Source organism: Morone saxatilis, unplaced genomic scaffold (genome assembly GCF_004916995.1).
Source record: "Morone saxatilis isolate NCDOM2014 unplaced genomic scaffold, NCSU_SB_2.0 Contig4, whole genome shotgun sequence".
Classification (NCBI taxonomy): domain Eukaryota; kingdom Metazoa; phylum Chordata; class Actinopteri; family Moronidae; genus Morone; species Morone saxatilis.
The window spans coordinates 6,107,112-6,126,505 of record NW_023339984.1 but is presented as its reverse complement, the minus strand read 5'-3'; the positions used below and the strand labels follow the sequence as shown (position 1 = coordinate 6,126,505).

General features: G+C 40.1%; 2 protein-coding genes across 2 annotated transcripts in view; one reads left to right on the top strand and one right to left on the bottom strand.

The window, feature by feature from the left end:
- Positions 1-1,732: 1,732 nt before the first annotated feature.
- On the bottom strand, positions 1,733-7,508 carry slc3a2a (solute carrier family 3 member 2a). Its single transcript, XM_035675190.1, has 11 exons — positions 7,351-7,508; positions 6,089-6,293; positions 5,795-5,979; positions 4,811-4,984; positions 4,574-4,677; positions 4,320-4,456; positions 3,532-3,641; positions 3,106-3,308; positions 2,930-3,007; positions 2,602-2,821; positions 1,733-2,507 (listed from the first exon to the last, which is right to left on the bottom strand). The coding sequence occupies exons 2-11, from the start codon at positions 6,283-6,285 to the stop codon at positions 2,368-2,370; spliced, it is 1,548 nt and encodes a 515-aa protein (XP_035531083.1). The 5' UTR covers positions 6,286-6,293; positions 7,351-7,508; the 3' UTR covers positions 1,733-2,367.
- A 7,278-nt stretch (positions 7,509-14,786) lies between these two features.
- The window catches only part of snx15 (sorting nexin 15), a 7,109-nt gene continuing 2,501 nt past the window's right edge, over positions 14,787-19,394 (top strand). Inside the window, exons 1-6 of the mRNA XM_035675678.1 lie at positions 14,787-15,452; positions 16,143-16,299; positions 16,796-16,911; positions 17,077-17,362; positions 17,458-17,631; positions 18,566-18,763. Coding sequence (XP_035531571.1) covers positions 15,354-15,452; positions 16,143-16,299; positions 16,796-16,911; positions 17,077-17,362; positions 17,458-17,631; positions 18,566-18,763 — 1,030 coding nt within the window. The 5' untranslated portion in view covers positions 14,787-15,353. The remainder of the gene's footprint in view (positions 15,453-16,142; positions 16,300-16,795; positions 16,912-17,076; positions 17,363-17,457; positions 17,632-18,565; positions 18,764-19,394) is intronic.

Here is a 19,394-nt window from a genome sequence, read left to right as displayed (position 1 = left end):
TTGCTGGTATATTATCATACAATTGTTAATAACCTTATACAGTGCTGTTACTTTACTTAAAGCTCACAATGTCATGCTATAGCGTATTATTGATGTTATTATTGATGTGACATTATCCCATTTCAGAAATGTAGAATTTATGATCTGTTATGATACGTAGCATTTCTCTATGTCTTTATAACTAAAGTTATGGTTGTTACCATGTTCTGTTTAACCCAGGACTCAGATTCTTCTTTCAAACGCTGTTGTTACTTTGGCATAGAGATGTAAAGCACATGAATGTGAACTTATAATAATAATAATTAAGTCTTGTAAAACTTTATAAACCTTCATATAAATTGCTTTGCATTATTTTAAACTTTTATAAAGATTTTAATAAAGCTATAATGCATTATAATGTCTTGTGAGTGTGTTTATAATGCATTATAGACATGAACTTCATAGAGTGTTGGCAAATGGGGTTTAAGGTGGAGCTAATTTTATCTTTATATACTGGATTGGTTGATAAATAACTATCAGATTTGTCTAATCTAAAATTAGACAAATTAGGAAACGTTTCTCATAACTACCGCTGCCAGATAAAGTACAGTTATCTCTGAAATGTGGTGAAGTGCGGTAGAAGAAATAAGAAACATAAAATACAAAAAACAAGTACAATTATGACAAAATTGTACTTAAATATGGAACTTGAGGAAATGTATTTTGTCATTTTCCACAGCTGAGTGAAAGTAGAATAGCTGTCTAATGTCAAGCCAATTACTGAAATGACTTAAATTCATGTGGGATTAAAGATGTGATCTGGTGTTTTTCTAAAGTAAAATTATAAAATCTGGTCAAACCGTGTTGGTTCACAGTAACAGGGGTCGTCTTCTTCCCTTCTCTTGCTCTCATGCTGTACCATTCTGACTGAAATCATCTTTTCATTTAAACTCATTATCATTAAGTTTAATGTAAAGCTATTCCCTCCTGTGGGCAATGTTTTAGTCCAAGTAATTCCACTGTATATGAATATGATTCTTCAGCCATCATTTATCATTTAATCATTCTAGAGAGGAAAGAAAACAGCAGATTTTCAATCACACTTGTGCAATTCCTCTCAAAGTGTCCCAGTGAATTTGGTCCTTTTATTCACAAGATGAATTATTCATAGAAATAAAGATACTTTGGGAAATACAGAAGCTACACAGAGGAAGTATAAGTATTGCTCAAATTCATCTACCTGATTTTTTCAATGCGGATTCATCTTTGAGGAAGTTCATGTCGTTCACAGAAATCAGTAGATTTTGGAGACTGCTGTGATAGGAAAACCCTGCATGTTTGTTTCTATCAGTGGTATTTTCTTACAGACATATTGAGACTTATCTGGGGTTCAAAATAAAATGTCTCTGCCAGTTTTGAAATGGGGGTGGGGGGCTTATGACAGTAGCTACTTTAAGACAGTGTGTGACCCATTTAGTGAAACTCGTAGGTACGTGCACAGCGTACATTTTAGAGTCAAGTATAATGAGCCGATAAAACTCATCTGAGGATGATCAAATACAGAGACGTGCTTCCTCTGTTAACATCTGTGACACACTTGCATACACCTGTACGTTCTGAAAATAGTGAACGTCTCATCTGATACCATCTTGAGCCCAAACGACATTTTTAAACACAGAACTCAAGTCTCATAAGAATGTTGTCACACACACACAAACACACACACACAAAAAAACATGAGGAGTATGCAGGAGTCGGTACAGAACTTTCTGTTTATTCATTTCCAATTCACTTCACTTGACAGATTTGATGCCATTCGTAGCAGTTTTGTTTCCTAGCACTCGTGTTCAAAGTTATCTTGTTTTTCCTGTGCTATAAATGTCTTTGTGAGAAAAAAAAAAAGGCCCAAAAAGAAAGCTCATTAAAACAAAATTTCTTAAAATGTATAATTAAAAAAAACTAAAACATAACAGCTAAAGGAATGCCCAAAGAACAAGAATGGAATGTCTTTCACATATCTGGACGATGTACAGACGGTCAACAATAAAAGATCACAAAAGAACAAAATGCTCAATTGATGAGTGCATGTCCAAGGTTGCTGTATTTTTTCTTAGCACCAAAACCCCCAATAAAAGTAAACTAAAAAAAAAAAAAAAATGTGTTAACATTATAAAAACCAAACGACTGATTTTCTTTGACCCAATTAATTTATATTCTGACTAAATAAACAGATATAAAGTCCTATTGCTCGTTGTAAAAAGAAATGTCTTGCATCGTTTTCCATTCCTATTATTCCTACGGATTAGGATTGATTTCTGGGTTGTTGTTTTTTTTTTTTTTAAACCAAGTCTAATCTGCAGGTAGCTTCCCTATAGTTTGGCGCCATCTTTAGCCTGTATAGGGGAACTTCAGCAGGACCGCTTGTCCGGCTTTCAGGGAAATTTCGTCCAAGTTGACAGTGGCGTCTACTTTCAGCTCTTCGTCAGTTGAAAGCACCACCGTGGCCGTTTCTGACAACTCTACTCCTTCTGCAAGAACAAAGATCAGGGTGTTAAAAAAACCTTCTGTTAATGTACATTATTGATAGGATACATTAGGACTTAATATTTCTGTTGAACTTGCCTGTTGGTGCCAGTTTGAGTGTGAGCGTCTCAGGTGCTGATCCCCAGTTGACAGCTGTTATGTATCTGTCGCTCTGGTCCCACAAACGGAGGAAAGAGAGGGAGGAGGCGGAGGAGTAGAGAGGGTAATAGTCGCCGTGGAGGAGAGAGCGCTCTTTGCCTCGCAGGTCGCTGAGGGATATGAACCACTTCCTTAAATCGACGCGCTCCTTTCGCTCAGCCTGTAAATGTGAGAACAGAGGGGTTTTTTTTTTGGTGTGTTTTTGACAATGTCATGTCTAGTTTGTTTTCCCCTGTCCTACACTGACATTCACTGAACACACTCTTACCTCAGTAGTCTCGTTGACAGCGGCTCCTTCAGTAGGTTCCTTCTCTATGTCCCAAACCATTTTAGGAGATTGTGAATCCTGATAAGGAAACAAAAAGGGGAAAGACAAAAGTTACACTCTGCAACAGCTGTAGGGTTATCAAAACATTCCAACATCTGCTCTGTTCTATAGCTTACCTGTCCTGCCTCAAGGCCGATCTCGTCTCCGTACGTAAACACCGGGGTTCCAGGCATGGTGAACAGCAGGAGCTGGTAGAGACGTTTCAGGCCCGTAGTCACTGCCTCTTTGGACAGCTGGTTGTTTTTGGTTGCACCGAGACCCCAGCCCACACTTCTCTGCTGAACATTAAGGGTGTTCATGGCCTCGATGTACTTCACACCTGCAAATATTTAGGTAAGATTTGCACCGTTTTACACCAGCTGTTTGGTTTTCAATCAAAAATGGACATTTGTGTCTTTGCAATCGTTTCTCATTTTGACACTAAGGAACTAAAGATGGAGATAGTGATAAAATGCACAGGATAAGAAGAAACTAGGTACAATTTGTTCTGTCTAAAATATTATATTGTGCTCAAAATAATTTAACAGGGCACACCAGCCTACCTTCTTTATTGCCGCTGAGTAGGTCAGACAGGATGAGATCTACACCCGTGGTATTGACGAGCTCAGACACCTCTGCAGCCGTAATGTTCTCAACCACACCCATCAGCACCCTGAGAGATAGAGAATGTGGTTAAGATTAATGACATGTTAGAGAAAGGAGCATGGGGGGAGCTGGCTTACACCGCTGATACTTCTTTCAGTAGCAGGTAAAAGTACAAAATGTTAGTAACGGCATAATCTGTATTAAGAATAGCATAAAACTCTGATTTGGTAAATTATCTTGAAGTCCTCCCTCGAATGTTATAATCAAATTTTAGAAAACTCCATCTTGTGTCTTTCCTCAAACCCTCCACAAGGTGTCGCTTTACCACGAGAGAATGTAAAGCGCCTCTGGCTCGTGGATGCTTTTCTTGTTGACCCACCCACCCACAGTTCCCTGCAGCACTGGAATGCTTTTAACCTCCACCTTCCCTCAGGAAACATGTCAGTTGACATTTTACAGACGCTTTGAAAATTACTCACCCAAGGAAAATTTGCCAAGAATTCATCAACAACTTTAAGATCTGTTCATTTCAAGTCTTGATCTTGGGGTGGATTTGCCAAATAGAGGTTCTTGTAACTCCTCGTATTCAGATAATTTGTTAATATATTGTATTAGTGTATTCTTTGCTTGAAATTCATTTCCCTTTAGCCGCGAGTAATCCGCATTTAAATGTATCTAGTGTTCCTGCACAGATTATCTACTTATGAAGAAGCAAAGGAAGTGAGAAAATGGCAGCCGTGGTTACCTCTTCTTGGTGTCCTCAGTGCTGTTGCTCTGAAAAGCAGCATGCAGCTTTGACCAATCATCAGCGGTGGAGGCAAGACTGAGGTCAGATATCTTGATGCCATCAACACCCAAATCCAGCCAGTACTTTGCTGCAGCCTGAAAGAGAACGTGAGCACTTTAGCTACAACAGCAAGGACATTGATCAATATTCAATAACACACACACTCAAAAGTTACTGAATGAAGATCACAGGGTATAGTGTATGTGACCTACCGTGACTTTCTCAAGCGCAAGAGCAACAATATCATTATTATCAGCGTAGAACCAGGGATTAACTCCCGCGTAATTTGGAGTCAGATCAAGAACCACAGAAATGCCTAAGAGGAAAAGTAAAGACAAAGGAAAACAGTTAAAGATATTACTCTCTTATTATTAGCCTGAGAATGAGCCCAACATTTGTGCTGGTTTGGGCTTTTACACCTAAATAAATGGTTTCAGCTGACAACCTACCCTTCTTGTGGGCCTTTTCCAGCACAGCGACCAGGGCTTCCTGGGATCCCTTGGTCGGGTCGATATTTTCGAGATGCAGGGTGTTCGGCTCGTTGGGCTGAACAGTGTGAAGAGGGCCAAGAATCAGGCCTTTCACCTTCAACTGGTTTATGTTGTCCAACTTTGCCTCAACACCTACAGACAAGTAGAGGGACAGGAAGGGAGAATGAAATGTCATGTCAGTGTGACTTTCACATTGGGGAAAGACAACAAAGTTGATGTGTGAAAGGTAGCAGGGTCAGAGGGTTCGGAAGAAAGGGCAGAAGTCTGAAGAGACATTTTGATGGTTTAGGAGACAACTACAAAAGTAACAAAAACTGCTGCTCTTTTAGCTAGGCATTGACTCGACGCAGGGGCATGTGAATGACTCCCTCCACTCTCTCTGCAGGCCATGTGAAGTCTGAGCACAAGGAGGTTCTTTATATGAAAACACAACCGAGTCACGTGCGGTTGTTGGAATTCTGCCCAAGGCCTGTTGGAAACCTGAGTGCTCCCTAGTAACTCACTTTAAAGAGCAGCAGAACAAGCTGTCCTCCCTCACTGCCACTTCAAACTAACCTATATGGTTAAAAGTAAATTAGAAAATTGAGTCTGAGAGGAACTAGTTTACATCAGTTCTGGGATCTGAAACAAAGTCTAAAAAAACTTGTACTGTACTGGGTTGCTCAACCTTGACCTCAAGTCTGAGTAGGAGAGATATGAAAGACATGACTCGTAGGCTTTTTATGTCCTTTAGACCTTGAGTCACGTTGCGAGCCTTGTCAGCAGTTTGGTATCTGGCCAGCTGAAGTAGGCCAGGCAGAACTAAGGGAACCCAAGACCTTGTCACAAGACTCATCCCTTACGAAGTAGAGTGGGTTACCACAGCAAAAGCAGACCACTTTGTAAAGATAATCTCTGTTTTGCGAATAAGAAAACATACATATTTCACTGGAGGTACTCTACCTGCAATTCCTTCAGCGAAAGCTTCAGCATCAGGTATCTGGTACATAGGTCCTTCGTTCCACCAGTTCATCTCAGGGATGGGTTTGCAGCGCGGGGCCTGGACTATGATCACTATGGCTCCAGCCAGCATGCCTATCCAGCCCAGCCAAAACAGGACAAGAAGCACCCAACGGGTTCGCACCCATCTACACAAAAAGGATGATAAAATGTTAAGATGACAATGCCAATACAGGAGCTTTATATTTATTTTTTAAAAGGGGTTTATAGCAACTCTTATAGCCCAGTAGCTCTTACCCTGGAGTGCCAGCAACCTTCATCAGCTCCTCTTTGGACAGGCCAGTGAATGTAACCTCGTCCTCAGGGACCTTCTGCTTGACGCTGCCATTTTTCTCTCCCCCTGCAGCCTGGCCGACGCCTGTCATGGGCTGCTTCTCAGGGTCGACCTCATTGAGCTCCACGTCCTTCATGTCAATCTCTGTGTCCTTATTCATGGTGAAATCTGATTTGTTTTAGAGACGGAGGTACAAAGGGTTGGATAACAGAAGGAGAGACAGAAATAGTAGTTATGTTAATTAGTCTGTTCTCCAGGGTGTGGGCCCTGAACACTTGTGCAAAGCAAAAAAAAAAACACAGTTTTGTTTCCCTGGAAGCAAACATATGAAAGACTCGAGATGAGCTTCACATTTTTGGTCACTTTAATTCTTAGTGTAACACGTGTTACATACAGTACCTCCCAATTCAAAACTAGACTCATACATACTACTTAATACATGAAGCCGTGTTTGAATAGGTGTTGCTAAATATCGTTTGCACCAGTTCTAAACTCAACATTATCTACAGTTATAGCAGCATCTGTTTGCCAGCTAACTGAAAGAGAGCTCAGAAAAACACTGAACTTAACATCAACTACTTAACGTTCAACTTTATATTAAAGTATTTTAAAGGTTTGTAACGAGTTTTGTAGTCAACTGTTACTACAAACAAACAGACAGCATCAACGAAAACAATGTAACTTCACAATAAGAGTGGATGGTAACGTTATTTACTTCGGTTTACTGTAAAGTAAGAATATAAAGAGTATTGTTGCAAATACAACCTTACGAGGGTGAAGACGAGCATTCGTCAACGATTTCCTCTGCAATGTCTCGCTTTATTGTCCCTTTTAGGCACAATGTTAAAACATGATTATCTTATTTGTTTAAGTTTCTTAATCCTACCGGAAGTCTGTTCGTTCGCCGCCGCCTCGTTCTGGTTCCTTTCAAAACTAGTTTATTAGAAATAAAACTTGAAATATATCTGCCCAAAATCCTTTATCGAACTATTTCAAATGTAATAAAGTGACACATAGCGCTCACAATCAACAGCCTTTAAATAAGTTTGACATCGTGTAACATCTCTTTTACAGAAGATGATGAAATCAAGCCGATCACCACGTCACAACACGAGTCTTGTACATTTCCCTCGTGGCGCTATAAGGCAGTTAAACTTGTATTTTTATTATTATTATTTTTTTTTTGCTACAAACTCGATGAAATAAAATAATAAATCAACATTACCTGTTTAAAAAAGCACCGTATATTCCGTCGGGGTTTGTTTCTATGTTTCTCAGTCGTTTATCCTGGTCTGAACTAATCTGTTGTAAAGAGGTTGAGCCTGTTATTTGTAGTCCTGGTTCCTCCGCCTACCATGGGACGACCCAATAATCCCTCTCTCTCTGTCGCTGTCTCTCTATGTCTCTCTCTCTTCTCAGAAACAGACTAACATTATACCAAATGCTCAAAAAACAACAGCTGTTTTAATACCACACGTTCAGTTTATGAACAATTACATTTCTTCTATGATTCTATACATAACCACTCACTTAGTGCATATCCATTTAATATGTATTTCTGTATCTGTATATGTTTACAATTTACTGAAACAGTTGACTTGATATTTTTAGTCATTGTTGCTTTTTATATATATTTTTATACACACTTACTTCTATGCATGCATGTAATAATGCTTGTATGTTTATGTTTCTTTGTTCAGTGTTGTTGTCCTTGTTTAGCTGTAGGCTATGTAAGTCCAATTCTTGTGTTTATTTTATGTTTGTTATGTCTGTCTTAACATAGTTTCAGCCGTAGTCCAACAGTCAACAGACACAGAATGCATAACTTTAAAGTTATTTTGCACTCTGAGTACAAATAAGTGCCAAAGGGGGTGACAGTGGTTAACAGTTGCCCTCATGAGTTTTAAAATGGAAAGATATTAAGCTAGAAAATGTCCTTATGCCATAGAAAGAAAGGTTAGGCTGACATATTGTGCTAAAAGTGTTAGCAATAACTAACAAATTATGTTTGGTTATGCAAACCTTTGCAGAAGATAATATAATCAGTTTGCTGATGACCTATTGATTGATTGCATTATATCTAGGTTTCTGCTGAGGCCTTTAATTGTTTCATTAGTGGAGATTGCCACTCTGTTCCTTACTTATCCAGTGTGACCCTCACATTCTACCCCTTCCCTTCTTCTGTTGTACCATACAGACCTTGTTTGCACCATTTCCCCCCTCCATTAACAACTGACAAACCTTCACACAGTAATCTGTATAGCTGATATGATCATGCTGATACTACAGAGCTAACCAACAGTACGTATTATAAGTAAAAATCCCTGCTGATGCAGTAAGCAAATGATTTAAAAAATGACGCCATGGGTGGTTTGCATTAACAAGTGATTGAGTGGATTGGAAAATATGATGGCAGTCAGACAGTGATCTGTCTCATAAACCAGATCCAGAGAAAGTAATGTCCCTTATCATTACCATAATGTACAGTCATACTTTTTAAAGAGTCTTTGGTCCAAAGTTGCATTCTGTGAGTCTGCATTTCTTTCAACTTGTGTGTGGCTCTAACAATAGCTTGTCTGCCACTATTTTAAGACGTCAAGTTGTTGTTTACAAAACTGCTATTTCATTTCTAAGTGCAAGATTAGAATAAAGGTTGAGCAAATGAATGTTGACAATCAATTAAATTAAGAAATAATGCAGTCTGTATTAAATCAGACAGCATTTGCCATCAGCTAATCTAAAAAACAATGTCCTCCTGTCTGTCCCCCCGCTCTGAAGCCTTCCCCAGCTGTTGTTGACCGTCATAGAGTTACAGTAACAGCAGGCTTCTTGGAAAAGCACCCACAAAATCTCTATGTCATGTACATGAAGTACTGTGGTATGTTTCAGGCCATATTTGTACAGTACAGTAGAAGATGGAGGGAAGGAGAATGAGGATGTTGTTGTTGTTGTTGTTGTTGATCTCAGTCAGGGACAGTGTGCAACCTGAGAGTCTGTATAAATATTTATGAGGAAGAACATCCATGGTATTACTTTAATATGGCTACAAGTCCTATCTGTGAAAATGTTGAGAGGGTAATATTTTTGCAATTTACATGGCAAAGGGCACTAATTGGATTAACTGGCTGGCAGAAAGAAAGCACATGGAAAAGATAAGACAAAGCTTTTCATGATTGATTAATGGCTTGATGATTGGACTTGTATCTTCTCCCACTTCTTTGTTACCCCCACCCCCACCCAAATATCTACACTGCCCTCTTGCCCTTCCTGTTTTTTTTCTGTCTCCCTCCACCACTTTGATCTGGTGTAACTGCATTTTTCGTGTGCGTGCTTGTTTTGTGCGCCTGTATGTTTTTGTCCCTATCCTATAGGCCCAAAGGCTTTTGTGTTTTGACGTGTGTTTGTCTTGCAAAACTCGAAACAAAATCCACAGAAAACCACATCTTTCGTTCACTTTTTCTCATTCAGAGCAATTTATCAGGCTATCTTGCAAGGGAATACAGATCTCAGGCGAATAACAACCCAGTTGATGGTATTTTATTTAAGTGGCTCTCAAATTGAGTACAGTTGTCCCTATAGATTCAGTGATTCTGAAAATGATACACTAATGTACTATTATTAGGAATAACGCTACTGAGAGATTGCTTGGGCGTCACTGTCACCCCTGCTATCGGGTTACATATAGAGCAAACATAAACACATTCACTATAAACGCTTTATCTATATTTGGGTCTGGGGTACTGCTGTGTGTCTATTTGTGGATCTGTGACATTATAACCTGTTAAGTACAACAACCTCAATCATTGTGCCAGGTATTGTAAAGTTAATGATGTAACTGTGTTTCCAAAATTTAAAACCGGAAACGTAGAAAACTGCATCTGAGGACCATTTCGATATTGCCAAGAACATAATTAGAACATGCCATCTACCTCTCTCCTCTGAACAAACTCAAACACACACCATCTGCTTCTGTTTTTATCTCAGCCTGTTGATCGTGTGTGTGTTTGGCAGAGCCCGGTTGTAATAGAGCTGTTGACTGCTCGCTGATGTGAACACACTCTGCTGTTGATATTCATCACGTGAAGACTTCTTTTGCAAAAACACATAGGCACCATTTTTGCAATGAATAAACAAACACCAGTTGGATTGATAAAAAACATGGTGATATATATGAATAACTGAAATCTGAAATGAAATGAAAGTTTTGCAGCTGAACCCATGTATTCTCTATTTTCTGAACTTTTCTGCTGTCACAGACTGAAGACGAAGAGTTAAAGGAGCAATGTTTGGAGAGTCAATGATGTTGGATTGTGGGAGAAAACAGTGAAAGAGGAAGAGACAGATGAGAGGCTGTGCTCAGGAAACAAGAGTAAGGAGGAGTGGCCAAGAGAGGAGGGGGAGCCAGAAAAAAAGAGGGGAAAGGGCAAACAGAGAGGAGACAAGGAGGATATGTAAACATGTTTATGAGTTGAGGGAGTAGCAAAATTTGGAGGGGAGCAAAACCCTAATGGAAACACAGCACTAAGCTACAGCCAGACTGTGTCTTTTCCAGTCTTTTCCCACATGTTGAGTCCTGTTGAGTCCTCACTCTAACAACCAGAACTTGATGACACAATGGTGATAAGTTCACAGAGGACACATTCACTCTGACTTGGTCTGCCAGTGTGCTTTGTTCATGTTTGGCAGTAGAGAAGGGGACAGTGTCACTAAATCCATCAGCAAGACTTAACAACTCACACACATACACACACACGCATAGAGGACAGGGAGAGAGAGGAAAGGTTGCCTGTTTTCTCTGCAGGAGGGGAACAGGCAGGGATTAATGAATATTACATTACACTGGTGGTTCAGGGTTGTAGTTTCAGAAAGACACAACAGCTTACTGAAGATACCGGTTCAGCAATTCCAAGCAAGATGTGATATATGACACACACAAGTAGACTGAATAAGTAAGTACCTTAGTGTAGGCCTGTAGATTGGTAGCTGAGATATCACAGGCTTAACACAATTAAAAATATGGGCAATAATAAACTATTTGTTTTTTTCTCTAATCTCTAAAAGATTGAACTTAGTGATGTCTGCAGTTCCCTGTCTCGTTCTGTAACGAAATGAGAGTAGTCAGGCTGGAGGGACACGCACATGAATGCACACACACAGGGCCTCACTATAAATCCTTGTCTGATCCCTCTGAGAGAGTTTATTTTGCAGGACTTGAAAAAAAAGAAAGCACAGCAGAGCAGACCTGGACCAGTTTAGACCAGTTTGGCTGGGGTCTCGTGCTTTTATCTCATTGTTTTCAGGCTCACAGTCAGCTAAGACTAAACCAGTGTAGATCAGAGGAAACTTTCTGCTTTCACTGAATCTAAAAAAAGACACAATGTTCATGTGTTCACTGATTGTTTTGTACAGCTTTGAAGCTTTTCCCCTCAAACATACAGTCATACACAGTATGTTATGTATTTCTGGTGCCCTGGATATGGTGTTATAATGTTAGGGGAAAGAAAAATCCACAGAGCACTATGTTGCTCTGATTGTTAGAGGCTAATTTATAGAGAAGGAAAAAAAGAGGAAAAGTTCATACAACACTCACACATTCCGTGATGTTGGGCGTACTTCATTGGGACTTTATCATATTGTGTAATGTTATTGCTTTATGTTCTGTTCCACTGATAGCACTGCTGTATATTGTAGGTGTACATTGAACCACTGAGTACTGCAGTGACATCCAAATTCACAGACACTCCAGGCCTTGAGTGTACATTTGAACAACTTTTCTACTTTAAATCTCTCCTCTTCCATTTGTCTGTTATATATTCCTTCCTGTTTTTCTCTGCCTTTGTTCCCTTCTTTCTCTGTAGATGAGAATGTGTGGCCTAGTTTTCTCTCACAGACAAAGGCGAGACTGTTCACTGTGAAAAGCCTCCCTCTAACTCTTTACCGGCATGAATGGAGAGCTAATATGGACAAAGTACACATTAGTACATTCATCACAGAGAAACATCAAACCTTTAGAACAAAACATATGGGATACAGTCCCATGTAGTACAAATTACAGAAATAAAAACGCACAACCTAATGATATTATATGATATATAGACAATAATTCATGATTTCAAGTTTTTTTCATGATTTTCAAGTTTCATGACAAATTAATGAATATTTTAGAGATTTTATTATAGTAAAGTTGAGATTTTATCATAGTAAAGTTGAGATTTTATCATAGTAAAGTGATAAATTAGGCACACAGTAATGATCTTTCTCAGTCCACAGCCATCTGCATTCATCAGCTATGTCCATCCATCAGCCTACTCTACTGCTTCAGCATTTCTTCTCTCGCTCTCTTTTTCTCTCTCTGAAACTTGTCCCCCTCTCTCAGCCCCTTTCTCTCTCTCCCTACCACCACCTCTCTCTGCCAGGAGCAAACAACGGCTCTGTTAACATTATGTAAGAATACTCGTCTCTGTGCGAAGAATTACAAACAGCCCACACATGTGGTGCTCTTTTTCTCCCCTCCCCTTTAAGTGAGCAGAGTGGCGCAGCGGAAGCGTGCTGGGCCCATAACCCAGAGGTCGATGGATCGAAACCATCCTCTGTCCTCCTGCATTTTTGTACTAGTATGTCCTCTCCCTTTGTCGCGCATATGCCTAAGCCGACAGATATATGATGTATCTATAACTGCAAATGCATAAACAACCACTGTATGAAAGATAGAAAAAAAATCATAAATTTACAGATAATACTGTAAACCTTACCCATCCTGTTTGTACTTTGTCAGTTTTTGAAAACAGCAACCGGGTTGTCTTAAATTAAATATTTACGTAATTTGTGTCTTGCTAACACAATTCCCTTCAGTTTAACAGACAATACCATGAAAAAAAAACACTGACCTTTGAGCTACAGTCTGTTAATTTCACACTCTCTTGGCCTTAGAGAAGGTTTTTCTACCATAATAATAAAAGAACATTCAAGTATCTTCTGAGTAATTTGATCATTTCCTGTGCCTTTATGAGTCTGCAAACCAGAAAAATTTAAAATAAAGTAAAATGATAATGTGAAAAAGTCCTCTGAACCTCAAAATCATCCTAATTGTTAGAGAGAGCTGGGAAATAAACATCTTAGGAAAGAGGTTTGTTCATTATTGTTTTGTATAATATGGATGCACAGCTGGAATTTTCCCTCAAGCATTACAGTAAAAAAGTCTGTTTGTTTGTTCTCTTTGTTGTATTGTCTCAAACAGGGAAGGCCTAAACCTTCATAATGGTTTTATTTTTTATTTTTAATTTTTTTACAAGATATTGACAGAGAGTGTTAGTTAATTCCACTGTTTAATAATCAGAAAAGGTATCATCAAAACAAATTAAAAAAAATTAATAAATCCAGTTTTTATTTACTGTAAAGTCCTTTTTCTACTTTAAAGTGGGGTTTCACTGGGTACATTACCCTGAACCTTGTAGCGCCCCCTGGAGTAATTCCAATGGTCTTTACAAATGATAAAAAAAAAGAGGACACACACCTGATAATTACACATAATGATTGATAACATTTTAACTATTTTTTATCAACTTTAACTTTGGATGTTAATTAAACCACTGTTCTTATAGCCTACAAAATGGCTTTTAAAATGTTAATTTCAGGAGGTAATTAAATTACAATACATTTATTTCAAATAAACAAAACATAAGATATTCCTTTATACAGTCCCACAATGGGGAAATTCATCTTACAGCAGCAAAGTGGATAGAGAAAAAAAAAAAGTATAAAGACAGTATAAAAACAGTAAAGATATGAAAAAAATAAATATAATATATATAAATATAAACACTGTACAAAGAAAAAACATAAAAAAACACACAACAGATAACACCAATAAAACAACAAACACTAAGCAGCCAGTTGCACATGGGCAAAATAGATTGCACAGTAATTATTGTCCATTGAATTTTGCACATTGTTATTGACAAAATTATTATTAATATTGATGCCGAGATTGGGGGGGGGGGGTTACTGGGAGCAGTGCTTGGTTGTTAAGCTGCTCCAAGTGCAGTGATGGGTCCTGCATGGGGTGGGAAACATTTGTCCATCCAGTGATGATAGCTTTGCTAATCAATCGCTCTCTCTCTCCCACCCACCTGACTGAGTCGAGGGGCAGCCCCAGGTACAGAGCTGGCCTTCTTTAAAATCAGTTTGTCCGAGTCTCTTCCTGTCGGCTGCTGTGAATGCTGCTGCTCTAGCAGACCACTACCAAAAGAAAATGGCTGATGCCACAAACAGTGTCAAAGAAGGTCCTCCCAGGAGCTCTTCCCTTGCACTCAACAAAAGACCTGAAGATTTCCGAGCAGATAAGGTCTGCTCTGGCCTTTCTTAATAAAAGTGCATGGGTGTTATGAGTCCCATCCAAGTTATTGTTCAGGTGAACAACCGAGGTACTTATAGAGTCCACTCTCTCCATATGTCCTCCAGAGTGTTCACCGGTGTCGGGGGCCGTGACTGCGCCTGCGGAAAAATCACCACCAGCTCCTTGGTTTTCCCTGTGTTGTCTGGAAGGCGGTTTCCACTGCGAACAGTCCACAAAGAGTTCTCTGTATTCCCTGTCGTCGTCATCAGTGATGAGGCCGACGATGGCAGAGTCATCAGAGAACTTTGAACAGTTTGAACTGCAAAAACACACAGTCTGGCACACTGATCCACTGCAGCGGTTGTGCTGTTTGCACCCCTATGTCTACACCACTGTCTTTAATGCTGAGATCAGGAAAAAGATATCAGTGTTGGTGAAATATTCCAGTAGGGAAAAGAAAAGGGGTAAATGGCTCCAGTGGGTTAGAGAAGTTAAAAGTGGCGTGTGTGGTTAAAAATAGGTAAGGCTTTATGTGTGCATAAGAATACAATGCAATAAAGTAGGCTAATTATGTTAAAAAATAGTGTTCCTAAATACATCAGACAACACAGAAACTATATAGATACATACAAATATAATGCTACTCCTACTAATAAGAATTAAATTATAAATAAAGACAGAAATGTCTGAATTTCTTTTTTTTTTGGAGAAAATAATAATAATTTGACGTCGAACGTAACGCATCTATCCATACGTAATCACGCATTGGCACACGTCACCAACCAGGAAGTGAGCGGAGAGGAGGGACAGAGGGAAAATCACAACATAGCTACTACAGCTCTGACAGCTCTGCTTTGTGCCGCTGACACACGTTTTTCCTACCGACACCGGACATGTCACGAAAACCCAAAGATGAATATTACCGTTTTTTTACCGTTTCAGACCCACGCACACACGAGAAGGGACACACCGAGTACAAAGTGACAGCGAGGGTTGGTTTACACTCTTTCTGTCTCTAGCAGCAGTAGGAACCTTTGGCATTATTATGTTTATTAACTCTCTGTTAGGATCCTTTACTCACGGTCTGCCTAAATGTTATGTATGTTATATGTATGTTAACGTACGTAACACGCAAATTGTTTCGTACGTTGTACAATTGTACTCTTTGGTCAGTTACTTCAATCTAAAGTCAGTGGCTTTGTGTTGTTATTCGTTTATAACACAATGAAGTCACTTCAGCACTAGTCATAAAAACACAAAGGCCCTGCAACTAGCTCAGACAGATAGATACATACACAATGGGCCTTTTATGTGAGGCAGCGGCCCACGGTGAGCACTCAAGGGAAGCAGACTGAACTTGTGATCCAGTTCATGAGCTGCAGCACCCCCATGACCACACTAATACCCCGTGGTGTAGACAGGCATGCATACAAGAGTGGATCATATCTTCATAGACATAAGCCTTCAAAAGTTTGAACCATTCTCTGAAGATAAAAAACTGTACGCTCAGCTGCTTTTCTTACCTCTCTGTCCTGTAAATCTATTTCAGAACTATCTATCGCCCATTTTTTCAACAGACTGTCCTTTGATATGTGCAAAGGTGCCAAAAAAGCTGGTCTGACACTTAGTGTAAAACATGCCGTAAGTGCAGTAACCTGTCTTTTCTCCTCTGTGGTTTGTAGTTTGTGTCCAAGCGTCATCCTGAAGATGTGAAGGAGGTGGTCGTGTGGAGGAGGTTCTCGGAGCTAAAGAAGCTCCACGGGGAGTTGGCCTACACACACAAGAACCTGTTCAGAAGACAGGAGGAGTTTCCACCTTTCCCTCGGGCACAAGTCTTTGGTATAATGGGGGGGGGGATTGCGATACACTGGAGATACAACCAATTGCAGCATGTTCAACAAGTGCTAAGATCACTGGCTAACTGAGTTGTTTTGGGTGCAGCACGGACTAGATAAATAATGGTGGAAATTCAACACAGCAGTCGGTTTTAGGCTTTCTAGAGAGGATGTAATTGTTCCAGCTTTTAGCATTTTGTCACAACTATTGTGACATTTCCCCCCGGCTGATTACGTTACTTTCCAGCGGTTACAGATTCACAACTGCAAAGGCAGCAACACAGTCGAGTCAGTTGAGACAATCACCATTTTTTTGTGAGTTTCCTTGTTGGTTAAGGGCACAAAGACAAAAAAGAGTTACAGTGGCTCCAAACCTTCACTAATGCTGAATTAATGGCATATTTGCTTCACAGCACTGCAAACTACAGCCTGAAAATGATTTGACAAAACACAAATTGTCTTTATTATATTGCTTATTATATTGTCTGTCTCTGTTTCAGGGAGGTTTGATGAGGCTGTAATTGAAGAGAGGAGGAAGGCTACAGAGGCCATGCTTCTCTTTACTACCAGCATACCTGCACTGTACAATAGCCCACAGCTCAAGGACTTCTTCAGAGTAAGACACACTCACAGACACACATACACAGTCTAACAGATATGAAACAGCAGGAAAATATAAGCCAGACAAAGAGTTGTTACTGCACTCTGCTCTCCTTCATCCTACCTTTCTCCTTCCCTACATCTACCACGGCTTCCTCTCTTTCTCCCTCCCTCCTCTCAGGGTGGTGAGGTCATGAGGCCTCTGGATCCCACCCCTCTGTCCTCTGCCGGGCCTCTGCCTCCCCCTCTCATCCCCCTCCCCAAGCGGAGGGCCTCAGACTGTGAACCCGCAGAGGAGGAGGAGGGGAGGGAGGCTCCCACCTTACCCCAAGACCTGGGCATCAACGTAGGCTTAGAAGTGGGAGAACCGGAGGTGGCGGCTGAGGCTTACAGCGAGATGGGAGGCTCTCCGAGAGAAGAAGGAGAAGAACGAGAGGAGCTTAGCGATACAGAGCTGGATGACAGAGGTACGACAGGGGAAAACATCTACATGGGTCTCTACTTTTCTGTTCTTTCTTTATTAATCTTGTTTTTACCTTTTGGACAATGTTTCCACCTCTAGTCCCGTCTCCTGACCCGTCCCCATCCAGAAACCACCAATCACAAGAGTCCCAGGAAGAATTTGATTCACTGTTTGACTCCGTGGCAGAAGAGCAAGTCCCATCTCCAAAAGAGGAGGGTCCACCTCCACTGTCTGATAATGACTTGGCTGTGTTTGATCCCTGCTGTAAACAAGGTGAAAAGAAATGTGACTGTATGCATATAAAATAATACCACTATCCTAATCTAATTACAGCCTGTTTATTCAGTCTTTGCTAAATTGTAGAATTTTTACTTCTAATTTCTAATTAATGCAATAATTCCAGATGAATGATGTCGAGGCTTTCTCATTGTACCTCCTTTACTCGTACTGCTCTGGTTCCAGTTTGTGAAAATAGGCTGAGTGGCTTTTTGTATTTATGTAGAGCAGACACTTGTGCATCATGACCCCAGGCTGTGAAATACATTATGACTGTCAGGAAATAATATAGCTATAACATATCATTTGCTCTGAACTGAGGTCCTTTTGTTGGGTTTGTTTAATAATGGAGTTACGTGGTAAATAACAAGCTTGGATTTTAAATAGTAAGAAAAATGCATAACAAATGAAATAGCTCTGTAGTATGTACATTGTTCTAAAAAGGATGTTTTCATCAACTGCTGACAACTTGCTGATTGGATCAAATGAAGTTAAGTGATCTAAATGAGCTTTACAGACCAGCAAGTGCTAGTCCTTTTTGTTCCTGCTGGGTAGTCTAATGGTGATCTGTCTTTCCCAATAAGATGTCAGATAGCAATATGTGCATTTTACATGGGGTAAGGCCGTGGGCGAGGCGGTCTTAAAGGCCGCTGGATTAAGGCTCCAGGTACCTGCTTCGGGGGCGGGGTTCGAATCCCACCGCTGCCATGGACATTTTCCGCCTCGAGCGTGCTCTCTGAGGAGGTTGATCTTAAACTGTAGAAAAAGGATGTTAAACATGTTGTTTGAGGTCAAGTAATGTCCAAGATTATCTGTGGTACGATGAAGAATTGAATTGAAAGGACCGAAGAAAATGTTGCAGACAAGAACTTCGTTGTCATCATTTTTCTACCAGTAAATCTTTTGCTTTTGCTTTCTTGCTCTATTTCAGAAGGATCCAATACCTCCACTGATCATTCAGAATTGTTCTCGCTGCCACCAACCAGTCTGGATGGAGGTGACACAGGTTACTTGAACCAAGCTGCCACTGAGCTAACAGCTGCAATGGAAAGGGAGAAGGAGGGAGAATTTAGTTGTGCCATTCGTGGATACAGGACGGCGGTGGATATACTGATCACTGGAGTACAGGGTGAGAGGATTCGTGAAGGGACTGAGAAAAGATGCGTTGTATTCAGTTCAGCAACAGTCCAGCAATGAATGTTTCCAAAATATTGTTCAAAGACACACATGGTAACAAAAAGGAAAAAGGTAAATTGGGTGGTAAATAAAAGATCTGCAGAGGTGCAATCTATTCAATCTGGCACTTTACCTGAATACACTGCCATGTTCATTTCTGTATGAAGCATGAGCCAGCTGTGTTGCTATAGTGACAGACCATGCGCTCAGTTGCAGAAATTGCGTGACCGTGCTCCGCTCATATTATATTGTGCATTAACTATAATATCTCGCTTACCATATTTACTGTGCACTACATGTTCTGGGGTTCTGCTCACACGCTATCACTCTGATAAATGCATTGTATACAGCTGATACACACATGTACACACACAGGCAAATGGGCAATGCACAGCAGAGCATGTGTGGCTGCGTGTGACCTCATCGTAAAATCAACACTGCTATTTTGTTCCAGTATTTACTCTCCTGTTTTAACGAAGGTAAACTGTGTGCTGCTCTAAATTTACCTGTTATAGCACTAATGGGTGAGTTACTGTCTACTATCTCATCCATCTTACAATCATGGGTAGCGTGGCCGAGCGGTC

Excerpts from the sequence above, each read along its gene's own strand:
- slc3a2a (XM_035675190.1), bottom strand. The coding sequence starts at position 6,285 with ATGAATAAGGACACAGAGATTGACATGAAGGACGTGGAGCTCAATGAG. Across the intron at positions 5,980-6,088 it reads AAGGTTGCTGGCACTCCAGG|ATGGGTGCGAACCCGTTGGG; the intron begins GTAAGAGCTACT and ends CTTTTTGTGTAG. Across the intron at positions 4,985-5,794 it reads TTTCGCTGAAGGAATTGCAG|GTGTTGAGGCAAAGTTGGAC; the intron begins GTAGAGTACCTC and ends ACTTGTCTGTAG.